The 16,299-nt window shown below is 50.2% G+C and overlaps 1 protein-coding gene across 3 annotated transcripts; it reads left to right on the top strand.

Moving 5' to 3' along the window:
• Window positions 1–329: 329 nt before the first annotated feature.
• Window positions 330–15,528, top strand: LOC308484193 (leucine-rich glioma-inactivated protein 1-like). 3 transcript variants are annotated; one of them, XM_081018925.1, is made up of 9 exons: window positions 331–1,094; window positions 2,716–2,787; window positions 5,129–5,200; window positions 6,334–6,405; window positions 7,065–7,136; window positions 8,556–8,725; window positions 10,529–10,693; window positions 11,820–12,328; window positions 13,785–15,528. In XM_081018925.1, exons 1-9 carry the CDS (start codon window positions 901–903, stop codon window positions 14,088–14,090), a joined length of 1,632 nt encoding a protein of 543 aa, XP_080875051.1. In that variant the 5' UTR covers window positions 331–900; the 3' UTR covers window positions 14,091–15,528. The 3 variants fall into 3 exon arrangements, with proteins under 3 accessions (XP_080875052.1, XP_080875051.1, XP_080875050.1); XM_081018924.1 differs by having other exon boundaries at window positions 11,754–12,328; XM_081018926.1 differs by lacking the exon at window positions 5,129–5,200 and having other exon boundaries at window positions 330–1,094; window positions 11,754–12,328.
• The last annotated feature ends 771 nt before the right edge of the window (window positions 15,529–16,299 follow it).

Below are 16,299 nucleotides of genomic sequence, written 5' to 3'. Positions count from 1 at the left end.
CCCAGCTTCTCCATCATCCTATTCCGACAGTGACCAGGCATATGCCTGTGGGAAGTGGAGCTGACACGCAGTCGCGTTGGCTAGTGCTAACCATTATCCGCCATCAATTAGTCCAATCCTCTCTCGAGCTAGCGGCCATCACTACCTCTTGCGGAAGCAAATTCCAGAGTTTTGATGTGCTGGGTGACAATAATGATTCCCCATCTCCTTTCCCTCCAATCTCATTTGCCTCCCCACTGTAGGTTGGTAGCTGTGCCAGCCGAGAGCTTGCATTCCTATTGGTTGGCAGCTTTCTCTCGCTCTCTCTTTGGTCTCTCTCTGTGTGTGCGCGTGTGTATACGCGGCGGTGATGTATCTGCGGAGACAAGAGCGGAGCAGAGAGAAAGGGAGGAAGGAGCGGAGAGGGAAACGGGTGCAACGGCTGCATGCACTTTAGAGGAATGGCTGTTTGGGGTTAGATCTTTCCTATCAGCCCCAAATCGATTAGCTGATTCTATTTCGTTTCCCTCCTAGGTGGAGAAGTCGATTGATTATCTATCTATATATACATACATACACTTAGATCTTTAGCGATCACAGCAATCAGAGCAGCAGGCAAAGCGGATTGCAAGATCCGCAGGCGGCGGTAACCCGGGAGCGTCTGCGCCGCCGAAAGGGAGTCGAAAAGGGACCCATTGCCGGATCCAGGCGCAGGCGGCGGAGAGGGCGCCTTGCACGCCACCGCGGAGGCCGGCGAGACCATGACGGCGGGAGCGCGGAGCAAGGCGCTGCCGCCTCGGGATTAGGGCCCACGCGGACGCGACCGGTCGCTTTGCGCGAGCGGGGAAAGCAGAGCCTCCGCCGCCGGGAAGGCGCCCCGCCGGCCGGGCTGCTCGCCTGGGGCCCCTGCGAGGCTGGAGGATGGGCTGGCGCCTGGGGCTCGGCGGCGCCGGCGCCCCGCTGCTGCTGCTGCTGCTCCTGGCTGGGCCGGGCAGCGGCGGCCGAAAGTACCCCAAGCGCAAGTGCCCGGGGGGCTGCACCTGCTTCAAGGACACGGCCATCTGCGAGAAGGTCAAGGAGATCCCACGAGACCTGCCCCAGAACCTCTTCTCCCTGTAAGCAAGCTTCTCTCCGGGGTGCGGGTGCGGGGATTGGAGGCGGTGGAGGGGCTCGGGGAATGTCGCCCCCCACTCCACGCAGGAACCCCGCTTCCCTTTCCCTTACACGCAGGCCGAATACATGCATATTCTCCAGGACCCCTTGCTTGGAGAAGGTGGACAGCAGGGGGTTATAAAGGAGATAGAGATAGATAGATGGATAGATGGATAGATAGATAGATAGATAGATAGATAGATAGATAGATAGATAGATGATAGATGATATAGATGATAGATGATAGATGATAGATAAACAGACAGACAGATAAATAATTTGCTTAAGTTTACACTTGATTCAGGTGGCTCCGGTTCATTGAGGAGGGGCTGGGCTAGGGGATTCATCTCCTAAAAGTTTGGGGCCAGGACTTGAATAATTTAGAGGAGGGGGTGCTATCTACAGATTGACTCCCCCACCCTCTCAATTTCACCAGGCTCCCCTGCCCCACCAGCCTTCGAAAAACAGCCCCTTAAGGATGGGTGAGGGACCCTCCCAAAAAGAAAGGTGAATGGCTCTTTTTTAACTGCCCTCCCCTCCCCACATCGGAACCCTGGACATGGGGCCGCCACTGTGGGGAGGGTTATTGCTTGTGAGAATCAGCAACCAGCCCTTGGGGTGTGCTCTCCCACCCCCCTCCATTTCCCTCCCCGCCAATAGTTGTGGCTGGATGTCGGTTTTCCTGCTTGGCATCGTTTAGCATATTTATTCATTTCTAATTGCGAAATGATTTTTGGCAGCACGTAAAGGTGGATGCCCTGCTTCTCCCCTCCCCACATGGCTGTGTGGTGCAGTGATGGTGGATCCTTGGCGGTTAGCTATGAGGAATCTGGAAGGTTTTGGGGACCCAGCGCTTTGAACCATGTGGAGGAGAAGAATCATCTCCTTCCCAAATTGTACTGGATTGGCGAGCCCAAGAATGTGTCCTCAGGGCCCTAGATCCCTTGCCTGTTCCCTAGAGCAACACCTCTAGTGGCTGCTACACTGCCCAGCTGCTACCTCCAGCAGTGGCATCCAAGGGTCAGGACAAGTGTCTATCCTAGGTGTGCCTCAAGCGTCCGCCCCCATAGACTGGAGAGATAACTTGCAGGTGAAAACATCTGCAGATCTCTCAGGGATTGCTCTGCTGTTGCAGAGATGCAGGCATGCAGCTCCCTGGAGACCCTTGGAAGTGAGTAGAGGAACCCTAGGTTGAAACGCAATGTGTACTCCAGGAAAGCTTAGAGACATTCCACAGAAACACACAACCACTCTAGCTGCTGCATGAAAAAAACAGAGGCGGATTTCAGCTCAGCTCTCTCTGTGCAGCAATGAAGGGGGTTTTTTATGGGTGGCGGTGGGAAGACAACAACGTTTGGGCTTTGAAAGGTTGGGGGTTTTTTTGAGTTCTGTGGTCAGGATGCTTCGGGGTTTGAGCTCCTTCAAGTCTGGGCAGGCTCAGTTTGGGGCTGACTGTGCCATCCTTCATGGGGCTTGCTGGTGCTGCCAGGCTGCCTGCAGCTGACATCTTTCCTCACATCATCCATTTTCCACCCCCCCTTCCTTTCTCTTTCCTCCCCCTCTCGCTCCTTCCTCTCTCTGCAGGTCTCTAATTCGCTCAGGATTCACCGAGATCTTAGCTGGCAGCTTTCAACAGGTGCCATCTCTCCAGCTGCTGTAAGGATTCCTGACACCTCGGTTGTGAGTGGTGTGTGTGGATAGACAATGCCTGGCATGCCTTTTGTTTTCTCCATGCGTGTGAGCCACATGAGAAGCTGTTCCCGTAAACCTCCCTTTCAGCCTGTGTGTCGCCCAGTGACGGTGAATCTCCTTAGGTCAATTTGTACTCTTTCGCTGCCTCTTGCTTTTGGATATGCACAGAGCAGGTGTGGGGAACCTTTGGCCCTCCAGATGTGACTGAGCTACAGCTGCCATCATCCCTGACCATGCTTGCTGTGTCTGATGGGAGTTGGCACTGTGGTCTAAACCATTGAGCCTCTTGGACTTGCCCGATCAGAAGGTCGGTGGTTCGAATCCCCATGACGGGGTGAGTTCCCGTTGCTCTGTCCCAGCTCCTGCCAACCTAGCAGTTCGAAAGCATACCAGTGCAAGTAGATAAATAGGTACCACTGCGGTGGGAAGGCAAACGGCATTTTCGTGCTCTCTGGTTTCCATCACAGTGTTCAGTTGAGCCAGAAGTGGTTTAGTCATGCTGGCCACATGACCCAGAAAGCTGTCTGTGGACAAACGCCGGCTCCCTCGGCCCGAAAGCAAGATGAGCACTGCAATCCCATAGTTGCCCATAGCTCAGCCACATCTGCTGGGCCAAAGGTTCCCCAGAAGTATGTGAGTCTATCCACCTAGCTGCCTTCTCTAGCCCAACCTGGTGACCTGCAAATGTTTTGGGCTCCAACTCCCATCATCCCTGACCAGTGACCATGGTGATTGGGGGCTGATGGGACTTAGAGTCCAACAACATCTGGAGGACAACATGTTTGGAAGGCTGGTTTGGTCAATTTGTCAGTTAGAAAGGTCATTGGAAGGGAGTAAAAGGTGCTCAGGAAATTTGTTATACACATTTTAATTTTTATACAAGTAACATCGCAAAAGAGGCATTTCCTCCAGTGTAAGAGACATCAGGCAGAATGCCTCTCCCAAAACAATGTCTGTTGCAACAAATGTGTGCATTGTCTTAAAAAATGCTTCTCTTCGGAACAAAGGTTATCTTTCTGCAAATTAATACAGATTTCATCAACTCATCCATCAGTTAATTGGCTTAAACTTGAACCATTAATCAACAATAGCAGCCCTGAAATTGATCTGCCTTATCAGTGACTGTTTGCAGATGCTCCTGTGAGTGTGGATTTCAGGAGGGAACATGTACTGTTTCACGGGATCGGGCTTGTGGGTTAGTGCCGACACTTGATTTTGCGGCACATGTGATGGTATCGGTCGGTGTGTCTGTGTGTGCCCCCCGTGAGCATGTCTTTCTCACATCTGTGCAATTGTATTTGTACATTTTCACGGATACTTGCTTGTGCCCGACTGCTGCTTAAGGGGTGGGTGAGAGAATCTCACGCACCGCAAGCAGAGCCAAATGGGATGGAAATAGTGAGTAAAGGCCTTCATTCCAATCTGCGCTGGTGTAGGGCGGAGGAAGATTCTCATTGGCATGATGGCAGTGCTTAATGAGAGAGAGAGAGAGAGAGAGAGAGAGAGAGAGAGAGAGAGAGGCACCCGTATGAATCCATAACCTTTGATCTGGAAGTCCCCTAACTGCAGGTGTGTGGATAGAAATGGCCCACACATGTTCTACAAAGAAATGCATATTCTGTTCATGCTCCAAGTCACTGTTTTCCCTGTCATTCTGTCACATAGTCCAACCTTGATCCCTTGGGTTGAAGAACAGATTTGGGGGCCAAACCCTGCCTAGCCATGGGCGTAGCCAGGGGGCGCAGGAGGGGCAGCTCCCCCCCTCAATCAAGTAAAACAATAGAAATACTTAACTAACTGTCCAATCACGTTGGTTCTGCCCCCCCAACAAAAGTCCTGCCCCCCCCCCAACAAAAATCCTGGCTATGCCCATGTGCTGAGCTCTAGCTAATGACAAGAACAAGGGTGGGGCTGGTGCAGGATGCTCTGGCATAACTATCTGGGCACCCCACTAGATCTCTCCATTACAGCTAAGGGGTGATTGGCAGGGCCGTTTCCTTCCTGATGACCTTCCAGCTGCGAGTAGACCAAGGTATTGGTACTAGTGAGATAGCTCCCCACTGAGTCCTCTTTCGCCCACCATAGGAACACCAGATTGTGAGTGTGTTTTAACTCTTTTGGACGGTAGCGACAGTAAGCCTTGTTACCATGCCCTCCCAAACCTAGAGGGCACCTTGATGCAAGATGCAGCGATTTGGGACGCAAGCCCTGCTCCCTGTCTTCCATCCCAGACTTGGTTACCGTCCCCGTCGTATGCCCCAGTGTCTGACCTGCCTGCTTCTTCCCCCAATCCCCCAACCCCTAGCTTGATCACTTACAACTCCCTGGAACTGATCGGGGACGACGCCTTTGTGGGACTCATACACCTGGAGTACTTGTGAGTGTGCAAGGGGGGGCGTCAGGGGAGGGTTGGGGGCAGCCATGCGCATTGGGGGTGGGGTGGGGTGAGGCATAAATGACCCAGGAGGGTAAGGGGTTGGGATGGATATTTGGGGCAAGGTTGAGTCACTTTAGGAGGTGAATCCATATTGAAAGAGGACAGGCAACTTATTAAAGATCTCCCTAGTTGACTAATCTCCTAGGCTTTAATTTTTTTACTTAATCTTCACTTAAGTTTAAGTACACTTCCATAGACCACATCGGTGAATTTTTTGAAAGGAAAACATGCTGTTTTAAATGTGCATAATGGTCTGATTTAATAAATTAATAGAAATTATGCACATTTACATAAATAATAATAGGCTAATTAAACAATCTATATGGCCTTTTAAACTGGGGTGTGGGATATTGGTTTTGTTTGTTGTTATGGTATGTATTTATGTGTTTTTATATTGTAAAATGCCCTGTGATCTTTGGATTAAGGGTGGTATAGAAACTTAATATAATAATAAATAATAAGAATAATAAGAATGGTGAAAGATAGGTTTGCAACCTCTTTCGGCTAGTTCAGATGTGGCACCAAACCAGATGCGGTACCAAGAATCATGTAAATGAGCCTCTGTGCTCACACATTCGCTACACCTTCCACACTCCTCCTCACACTCTCTGGTTTCCTTCTGGTGTAGCAGCAATCCACAGTTTGCTGTTACATCTGAACTGGGCAACCTGTGGTCTGGGCAAACCACGAATTCAACAAAACAGGAATGCAAACCTGGTCCAAAACTGTGGTTTGTAGGAAAACTGTGGCTTACACCAACCATGGATTGGTCTGGTTCAGGCCACTAAACTATGGTTTGCCACTAATCCAAAAGCAGGAAAGGAATTCAGAGTGTGAGAGAGGTGAGATAGGAAGGTATGAGCCACTGTGCCTGGATCCAACACATATAGCTTTAATAGATAAGTCTCGCCATTTCAAGCTTCTAACCCCTTTTGCCCCGCATCCCTGCTCCATCCCTTGAAGCCATGAATATCACCATTAAACTTCTGAGGCTGGCTACCTTGTTTCCCCTTTAGTTGTCCCTCCATCGCTGTCATCCTGATTTGTGACTTAATTGTTCTTTCCACTTGTAGGTTCATTGAGCAAAACAGGCTTGAAGCAATCTCTAAGAACGCCTTCCGAGGTCTCAAGAACCTCCTCTACCTGTGAGTGATTTTTTTGACCCACTCCTAATTCCAGTCTAGCCCTTAACACTGACCCAAACAATTTCACTTCCCAACATGGCATCCAGCCACCCCACATCTCCATACTTGTCCTCTCCTTCTCTCTACCTTACACTTCCTTGCATTTTCCCCAAACACCAGATTTCCATATGATGTTGGATTCTAGCTTCCAGCATTCCCAGACCCTCACTGCTCCCAACACCCCCAAATCCTACTCCCATCATTCCTGACCAGTAGCAAAACGTCTTTTGCAGACCCTGTTGGTTCCTAATACATATCCCCTTTATTTAAACTGTGTTTCCTTCACTTCCACTGCAATGTTCGCCTTCCCAGCCCCGCAAACTGAGGATGTGTACGTTGCCTTCCTTCTAAGTGCTTTCCCTGCCAGTGTGGTGTAGTGGTTAAGAGCGGTGGACTTGTAATCTGGTGAACCGGGTTCGCTTCCCTGCTCCTCCACATGCAGCTGCTGGGTGGCCTTGGGCCAGTCACACTTCTCTGAAGTCTCTCAGCCTCACTCACCTCACAGAGTGTTTGTTGTGGGGGAGGAAGGGAAAGGAGATTGTTAGCCGCTTTGAGACTCCTTAGGGTAGTGATAAAGTGGGATATCAAATCCAAACTCTTCTTCTTCTTCTTGCCCACAGGAATTTGGCTAACAATAACCTGCAGACCTTACCAAGGAACCTGTTCCAGGGCTTAGATGCTTTGACTTCAGTGTGAGTGTGGGGCTAAGGGGGGGGGAGGGTTGTGGGTGTGGAGTACATGGGGGATGTGGGGCACTTCCAGGCAGTCACTAATTTTGGGTGGGATTCAGTTGTTTCCTGGCAAAGTCAGGTTGCCACCATTAGAGTTGGTTGGGTGGTCTTGCGCTATTAACCCCCTTCCCTCAAAAGATCAGACGTCTTGCCATAATAAAAGTGAGGGGGGAATGCATGAGAAAGCACAGGACGATATTTGCTTTGGCACAAGTTCATCTAACCTCCTCACAAACAAGTCAGAAGGAATGCTCTTGAAATAGCTAACGTTGTCTAACAGCTTAACATGAGTTGACAGTGTGATGCAGCAGCAAAAAACAAAACAAAACAAAACCCCTAATGCTATTTTAGGCTTCATCATCAGAAGTATAGGGAAGTCATATTCTGCCACACCTGGAGTATTGTGTCCAGTTCTGGGCGCCACAATTTAAAAAGGATATTGACAAGCTGGAATGTATGCAGAGGAGGGTGACCAAGAAGATCAAGAGTCTGGAAACCAAGCCTTATGAGGAATGGTCAAAGGAGCTGGGTATGTTTAGTCTGGATAAGAGGAAATACGATAGGCTTCTTCAAATACATCAAGGGCTGTCGTATGGAAGATGGAATGAGCTTGTTTTCTCCTGCTCTGGAGGTGGCACTCGGAACAGTGGCTTCAAAATACAAGAAAGGAGATTCTGGCTAAACATTAGGAAGAACTTTCTGATAGCACGAGCTGTTTGACAGTGGGACGGTCTTCCTCAGGAGGTTGTGGAGTCTCCTTCCTTGGAGGTTTTTAAGCAGAGGTTGGATGGCCATCTGTCACAGATGCTTCAGTGGAGATTCCTGCATTGCAGAGGGTGGAATCCCTTCTAACTCTAAAATTCTTGGATTCTAAGTGCCCATAGTGATTCAGTTACCTCTCCGCTGGTGGCAAGGAGTGCAGTCAAAAGCACACTGGAGTCTCTTGCAAAGGAAAGCCAAAGGGGAGGACCGAATGTCACAAGCTCCATGTGGGTGGAGATTAATTTGCTCGGCTAATTGTGGGCACAGTTGCTGAAGCAGCGACAGTTTTCAAAACAGTGCCACCCCAAGCTATGTTTACCATCCTAACCTAATTACAAAAGGATGCAAAAGTTGACTTTTTTTGTGTAAGAGGGGAGGGAACAAGGCTGGGGTGGGACAAGGGAAGAGGGCAGGGATAGCCAACATGGTGCCCTTCAGAAGCTTTTGAACTGAAACTCCATAGAATTGTAGAATTGGAAGGGACCCTGAGGGTCATCTAGTCCAACCCCCAGCAATGCAGGAATCTAATCTAATAATGATAACACTGGCTGGGCCTAGGTCCACATTTTGGCTGTCCGCAGCCTAGTGCTGGTCCCAAACTGGCTTCTCTCCCGGCAGGGACTTGCGGGGAAATGCTTTCCACTGCGACTGCAAACTCAAATGGCTGGTGGAGTGGCTGGGCGAGACCAACGCCCAGGTGGAGCCCATGGAGTGCCGGTCGCCGCCGGAGCTGAACCGCACCAAAATCAGCGACCTCCGCCCTGCAGGCTTCAACTGTATCACCACAGGTAGGTCGTTGCTTTCTCCCCTGCGCTTCCCCCACCCGGAAGAGGGTCCCCACTACCACCTTCACTCAAGGACGGCCCGAGACATTTTGTACAGAGGTGGAGGAAGGGGGCGCGGTGGGGGCGGGCCAGCCAAGGTGTCACCACTGAGGGGGGTGACAAATGCTGGGCGGCACTGCAGTGTACCAGAGCCATGCACCTCTCCTGGGAGTGACGCGGTGGCTCGGGCGCCCGCAGGCTCCGCGCTGCCCCAAACGGTTCGCTCGCCGCCTTCCCCTCAGCTGTAGGGCAGCTGAGTGGGAGGAGGCAGGCAGACTCCAGAGTGTCCTGCCCCGGCTGGCCCCGCCCCTGGGCACAGGGCATGTGCACCACCCCAGGTGCCCAATCAGCTTGCTCCGCCACTGATTTTGTAAACCACTTTTGGGTCTTGTCTGATGCAAAGCAGTATATAAACACGCAAAATAAACAAGAACCCCCACCTGCTACAGTTCTTTTGGGATTCCCTGTCCTCTTATTCCAGCCCCTCCAGTCTGTTTTCTTCTGCCACTCTCCTGTCATTGTTTTCACCAGGAGTGCCAGCTTGGCTCCACGACCGTGGGTACCCGGGGCCATTGATCGTGCATGGCCCTGGCACTGAAATTTGTGGGTGCCTGGCACCTTCATGGGCAATTTTATGGGTGCTTGGGCACCCAGGGCCCCAGGCAGTTGGCACCAATGGTTTTCACATATAGCAGGTGTTTGCTGATTGAGGAGTCAGGTTGCCTGCCCATCAGATGTCAAGGAGATGAAGAACTACACATCTTTTAGAAGACATCTGAAGGCAGCCCTGTATCAGGAAGTTTTTAATGTTTGACATTATATTATTTATTATTTTATTTTTACTTTATATTTTATATTTTGCTGGAAGCCACCCAGTCAAATGGGTGGGGTATTAATGTTATTGTTGTTGTTGTTTGGTTTCAGCCTTGCCTTCAGCTTCCCTGCTTGTGGGATTCTTAATGGCATCTGGTTTGGGATACTGGACTCGAATACTTGAGGGGTTTGAACCTCATGATGCTAGTGGACTCCAACTCCTGTCAGCCCAGCCAGGATGGCCAGTGGTTAGGGATGATGGGATTTGTAGTCCAGGATCATCTGGAGAGTCACAGGTTTCTCACCCCTGAGATAAGCCTTTTGGTCTGATCTAGGATGAGTACTTTTATGGTTCTTAGGTTCTTCATGGCTGTCGTGGGTGACAAACATGATCAGGATTATGCATGGTGTAGGGGGAAAGAGGATAGAAGAGAAGCTTTTCTCCTTTCAGATCACTAGAACAGCTGTTTTTGGATTACAGTTCCCATCATTCCTGGCCACTGGTCCTGTTAGCTTGGGATGATGGGAGTTGTAGTCCAAAAACAGCTGGAGACCCATGTTTGAGAAACCCTGCACCAGAAGTTGGGATTGTCCAATTGAATTTTTTAGGGCATCAGTGCAGGGCAGACCAAAGGAAACACTTTTGTCACCTGGTGGGATTTGCCACCATGAGATGTGGTCGCCATGGCTCTAGATGGCTTTAAAAGTTGATTAGAGAGAGTTCTGAGAGGCAGATAAAGAAAGGTGTGCCTGAGGGTTTAAAAGCAGTACTGTAAATAAATACAAAGAGTCTGTGATGTGGGTGGGTGTTTAAGGCAAGCCTGGGGAACATGCCCTTATTGATTAATAGTGTTTCAACCAACTGAGTTTTCCCCACTTAGGACAGTTGAAGCAAACAGAAGCGGAGGAGGTCCTTTCCTGTTCTAGTTCTAACCTCCACTCTCTTTCCTGCAGACCTTGTTCTCTTTGACACGCTACCTGAGCAGTCGCTCTCAGTGGAAACCTTCATGAACAACAAGGAACAGAACTTGGTCATTGCCCAGCCCTTCACTGGCCGCTGCAGCTTCTTGGAGTGGGACCACGTGGCCGGGAAATTCCGCACCTATGCCAGCATTAACGGTGAGCTATGCACCCACTTCCTCTCCTGACTCTATTAGAGACCCTGTCTTACATCCTGGGAAGCAGAAGAGCTTTAGCCTAGTGGTAGGGTGTTGGCTTTACATGCCGAAGGTCCCTGGTTCAATCCCCAGCATCTCCAGGTAGGGCTGGGAAGGTTCCCTTGCCCGAATCCCTGGGGAGCTTCTGTCAATCCTTGCAGACAATACTGGGCTAGATGGTCAGAAAGTAAAAGCGGTTTTCTATGCTCCTTATTAGTGGGCAAGGTCAGCAACAATACATGAGTGTGGGAGAAAGCTTGAGAGTTAATGTTTGTAGGAAGGCTCATTGTGTCCCAGGTGTCCCTCCTCTAATGTAGCTGCTAGTGTTAAATAGGCTGGCTGGGGTTTGAGGTGTGAGGCCAGGGATGGCGAACCCCTACACACACACTCCCAGACACTGTTGGACTCCAATTCCCATAAGCCCCTGCCTGCATGGCCAATGGTCAGACATGGTGGGAGTTGCAGCCCAGCAACCTCTGGGGGAATGTACGTTCCCTACTTGTGTTCTATGGCACTTGTGTTTTTATCCTCTAAGAAACCAATAAGATCATTAGGGCTGGGCGTTATATCAATATATCATCCAGTTTGAGGTCCGTATTGTGATATAGGCGTCATAATTTTTGACCTGGTAATATATCGTGAATTGTGATGTTTGTGTGTGCGCACCATGCAAAAATCGCAATGCGGGGGGAAACTGTGAAGCCAGCCCAATGCCTTTACATAGCTCCATCCTTATTTCAGACATCATGATAGATAGATATAGATAGATAGATGATAGATAGATAGATAGATAGATAGATAGATAGATAGATAGATAGATGATAGATACATCATGATGTTTAGCTGGCAATATATTGCGATGTTGAAAACCAGATATCGTCCAGCCCTAAAGATCATTCATGTTTCCCTTCTTACGGAAGCCATGCCTCTGTAGTATGACACTGAACACTTGCCCACCCGTCCGCCATTTTGTCTGTGTTCTATTGGGCCTTCTCCATAGCTGCTGTTTCTTTCAACTGTAGCCTCTCTAACATCACGCAAAGGAGCAGGTCACCATTCGTTCTCTCCACACCGTCTCCACTTCCTAGGCTCGTCCACGGTGGTCTGCAAACCCCTGGTGATCGACGGCCACCTCTTTGTGGTAGTGGCTCAGCTGTTCGGAGGCTCGCACATCTACAAGCGGCATGAAGCGGCGGCGGGGGGCTTCGTACACATGCAGGCCATCGACGGCTCCCGCATCCGCAAGCCCAACGACATTGAGGTCTTCCGCGTGGAGGGAGACTGGTATTTCATCATGGCCGACAGCTCCAAGGCCGGCTCCACTACGCTGTATCGCTGGAACGGGCATGGCTTCTACTCGCATCAGTCTCTGCACCCCTGGTATCGCGACACAGATGCCGAGTTCCTGGAGATTGCTGGCAAACCCCACCTCATCTTGGCCAGCAGCTCTCAGCGCCCTGTCGTCTACCAGTGGAATAAGCAGCAGTTTGTCCGCCGCACGGACATCCCTGACATGGACGATGTCTATGCCGTCAAGCACTTCAAAGTCAAGGAGGATGTCTACGTTTGCCTGACCCGATTCCTTGGTGACTCCAAGGTGAGGCTGGTGGAATTGTCACTAAGTCCCAATTTGCTTCTCAGTAGGACAGGTGTGGGGAATCTTTGGCCTTCCAGATGTTGCTACAGCTACAGTTCCCATCAGCCCCAGCAAGCGTGGGCAATGGCGGTTGTAGTTGAACAATGCCTAGAGTAGGGTTTCCCAACCTTGGATCGCCCAAGCTGTTGTTGGACTACAACTCCCATCATCCCTAGCTAACAGGGCCCATGGTCAGGGATGATGGGAATTGTGGTCCTAAAACAGCTGGAGACCCAAGTTTGGGTAACACTGGTCTAGAGGGCCAGGGTTTCTTCAACCCTGCAGTGGGGGAATGTGCTTATGCTCCGTGAAAAGGTGTTGAAACTGCCCTTAGTCCACTCTCATTTACAGCACCGCCTGTTTCTGAATGTTGAGGTGTGGTGGGTGTTGAACCTGGCAGCCTAGAGGTAAAGGAAGCCCTGAGCAGGGAAGTAGATATGGAGTGCTCCTGAAGTCTGCTTTCAGACACATTAGGCTGCATTAGTAGGACCACAGTTTCCAAGCCACGGCAAAGAAATGCCACTTATTCCACATTAACCAGACCTCATCTGGTGTAAAGTGCCCATTTCTGGGTGCTGCACATTAAGAAAGTAGCAGACAAATTGGTTGCGGTTCAGAGGAGGGCAGTGAAGATGGTCCTGTGTTGAAGAAACTGAGTGTGTTTAGAATGGAGACTATGATATGGCAGCATCTTCAAGCACCTGTTGTGCTTTATACAGAAAAGGACAAAGAGTGGTTGTTTATGTGAGGGAATAAGGAGCTACCCTGGCACAAGGCCTACCCTTGACCCAATAAACCATGGCTTATCAGCCCCAAACCCATCAGTTCCCTACGTGGGACTGCCCAAATTCTAGTGACTGGTAAGAAATGAATGAATTTGTTATCCTGTCCTGGTCACAGGTCTTTTTAAGTACATCAATCACCCAGTTCTTGGCTCAATTAGAAGTAGGATATGATAATATTATATCATTAATGTTGTTGTTGTTGTTTTATTTATACTCCACTAATCTGGCTGGGTTTCCCCAGTCACTCTGCGCAGCTCCCAACAAAATATTAAAAATAGAATAAAACATCAAACATTAAAAGCTTCCCTAAACAGGGCTGCCTTCAGATGTCTTCTAAAAGTCAGATAGTTGTTTATTTCCTTGACATCTGATGGGAGGGCGTTCCACAGGGTGGGGGTCACTACTGAGAAGGCCCTCTGCCTGGTTCCCTGTAACCTCACTTCTCGCAGGGAGGGAACCGCCAGAAGGCCCTTGGAACTGGACCTCAATGTCCGGGCTGAACAATGGGGGTGGAGATGCTCCTTGAGGTATTCTGGGCCGAGTTCGAGCATATCCAACCCTGTGTTGCACTTTGCTGGAGTCTCCATCTTTCCAAGGCCACCTGAGCTCACGTTCCTCTCTGCCACCCACAGGTGATGCACTGGGACGGCTCCATGTTCCGAGATGTCCAGCAGATGCCTTCCCGCGGCTCCATGGTCTTCCAGCCACTGAGCATCGCCGGTTACCGCTACGCCTTCCTAGGCAACGACTACTCCTTCAGCAAAGTGTACCTCTATGACCCCGTCACAGGGCTCTTCCAGCACTTCCAGGAGCTGAGCACCCAGGCCCCGCGCTCCTTCGCCCACCTCAGCATCGACAACCAGGACTTCCTCATCGCCTCCAGCTTCAAGGGCCAAACGCATATCTACCGGCATGTCATCAACGATCAGAGTGCCTGAGCCTGGCGGTGGTGGGGTTGGGGGTGTCAAGGAGAAGAGGCAGCCACCATGGGGAGAGGAAGGGCAGGAGAGGAGCCAGCCCCTGGAGGAAGTGCAGTGCCAGAGGCAACTACTAGGAAGGCAGGACGGGAAGCGAGACGCTGCTGAGAGTGCAATTCTCCAGCGGCAGAGAAGGGTGGAGAGGACTGGGTAACAGCTAGCCAGTGGGTGGAAGGCAGGCAAACTGAACAGCCACAATTCACTAGCACGTGAAAGTAATGGCAACAGGAACAGTCCACAGAATGCTTTAAACAAAAAAAACAACCGCTAGAACAAAGGATGTTGGAGATTGCAGGACCAAAAACCCACAATGCTTTGCAGTGGGGCTAAACTGAGCATCTTCACAGATGGGGGCGTGCAGATTTGGAGAGGCAAACCTTGCTTAAAATCAATCCGAATTTTGTTCCCGGTCGTCCCCCCCCCCCCCGCTTAAAGCATGAATGCTCTCCATTTAAATACCATTCCTCCTCACACTAACGTGGATGAAGGCTTGTGTTTTCCCTCCCCAAGTCAACTTTTATTGTCTTTTTTAAAAAGGGTTCAGTGCAAACCGTTACCCTGTGCTTATTTTCTCTGCTCGCTTGTTGTTTTTACTACAAATTATTTCCCCTCCTTTTCAAATGCATGGTTGTTGTTTTCTAAATAAAATTTGTGCAATCCAGCAAAAGGTAAGCTGTAACCCTATACCCACTGATCTGGGAGCATGACCCGTGGAACTCAATGGGACCTACACCTGGGTCTAGGATTGCGCTATGTCATTGAAATCCGTGACATTTAATCGGCCGCTGCAAAGTCCCATTCTAGGTTTCCATTGAGACAAAACTGAAGAATTCCATGCATGGTTCTATGGAAGCAAGTGTCAATGGCATTCAATGAGACACCTGCAATTATTGACCGCTGGGTTGCATCAAATGCGTTTTTAATGGCCGTTTTCAGTCTTATGTTTTTTTGAATATTTTTAGGCACGACACAGTGTCTGGTTCTTAAAGCACAACTAAAGCACAAGCTTAGCTTTCAAGCACATGAGGTACCCCTGCTCCTTTTGATGTGGGTCAGGGGGAGAAAACCAAGGGGGCACAGGGTGAGCAAAGGAGACTACAGAACTGAGAAAGGCTCCAGGGAGATCTGCCATGCATCTTAAGTACAGCATTTATCCTTTTACCTGTAAATAACCAGCATGTTGTTCAAATCCATCAACCTTCTTCCAGTAGTGGGCAGCACTGGGCTGCAAGGAGTACATGCTCTTACTGGAATCATGAGGATATTGAGCTGGCATCACCTGGGCAGAGGCTGTTTCTCGGACAGAGGCAGACCGCCTTCTTCTTCTGTCTCCCATTCATGACGTGGGGGTCCCACAACATGCGACCAATGTAAATAAAAATAAAAATAGTATATTGTTCGTGGGCTCATGAGTAGTATTGATTGCTGTGCGCCTTCTTCCCAACTGCAGCAACAGGTGGGTTGCGCCAATAATCATATCAAGGAGGGGGTGTGTGTGCCCAGGCACAACCGTACTGTGCTGCCAGGTTTGTTGCATGCTAGACTCCATGGGGTCAGGGACTTGGATGGCGCTGTGGGTTAAACCACAGAGCCTAGGACTTGCTGATCAGAAGGTCGGCGGTTCGAATCCCCGTGACGGGGTGAGCTCCCGTTGCTCGGTCCCTGCTCCTGCCAACCTAGCAGATCGAAAGCATGTCAAAGTGCAAGCAGATAAATAGGTACCGCTCTGGCGGGAAGGTAAACGGCGTTTCTGTGTGCTGCTCTGGTTTGCCAGAAGCGACTTAGTCATGCTGGCCACATGACCCGGAAGCTGTACGTCGGCTCCCTCGGCCAATAAAGCAAGATGAGCGCCACAACCCCAGAGTCGGTCATGACTGGACCTAATGGTCAGGGGTCCCTTTACCCTTTACCTAGACTCCATGGGGGGAGCAGGGGAGAAGTTACTCTGAAGAGAGTGCACTGCTGTGTTGCCACCGTTGCATTTTCCAGGAAACTTCCTGCAAGTTCAAGAACATGAGAGCCCTGCAGGACCAGGCCAAAGGCCCACCTAATCCCAATATTGTGTTCCCAAAGTGGCCAGCAAAATGCATTGGTTTCCAGCAGGACGTGAGCACAAAAACACTGTCCAATCATGATCCCTAACCACTGGCAGTGGCTAAATGGATACAGC

Source organism: Podarcis pityusensis, assembly GCF_964106645.2.
Source record: "Podarcis pityusensis genome assembly, chromosome: 8".
In the NCBI taxonomy this organism is placed as follows: Eukaryota; Metazoa; Chordata; class Lepidosauria; order Squamata; family Lacertidae; genus Podarcis; species Podarcis pityusensis.
This window is presented reverse-complemented; position numbering and strand designations above follow the sequence as displayed.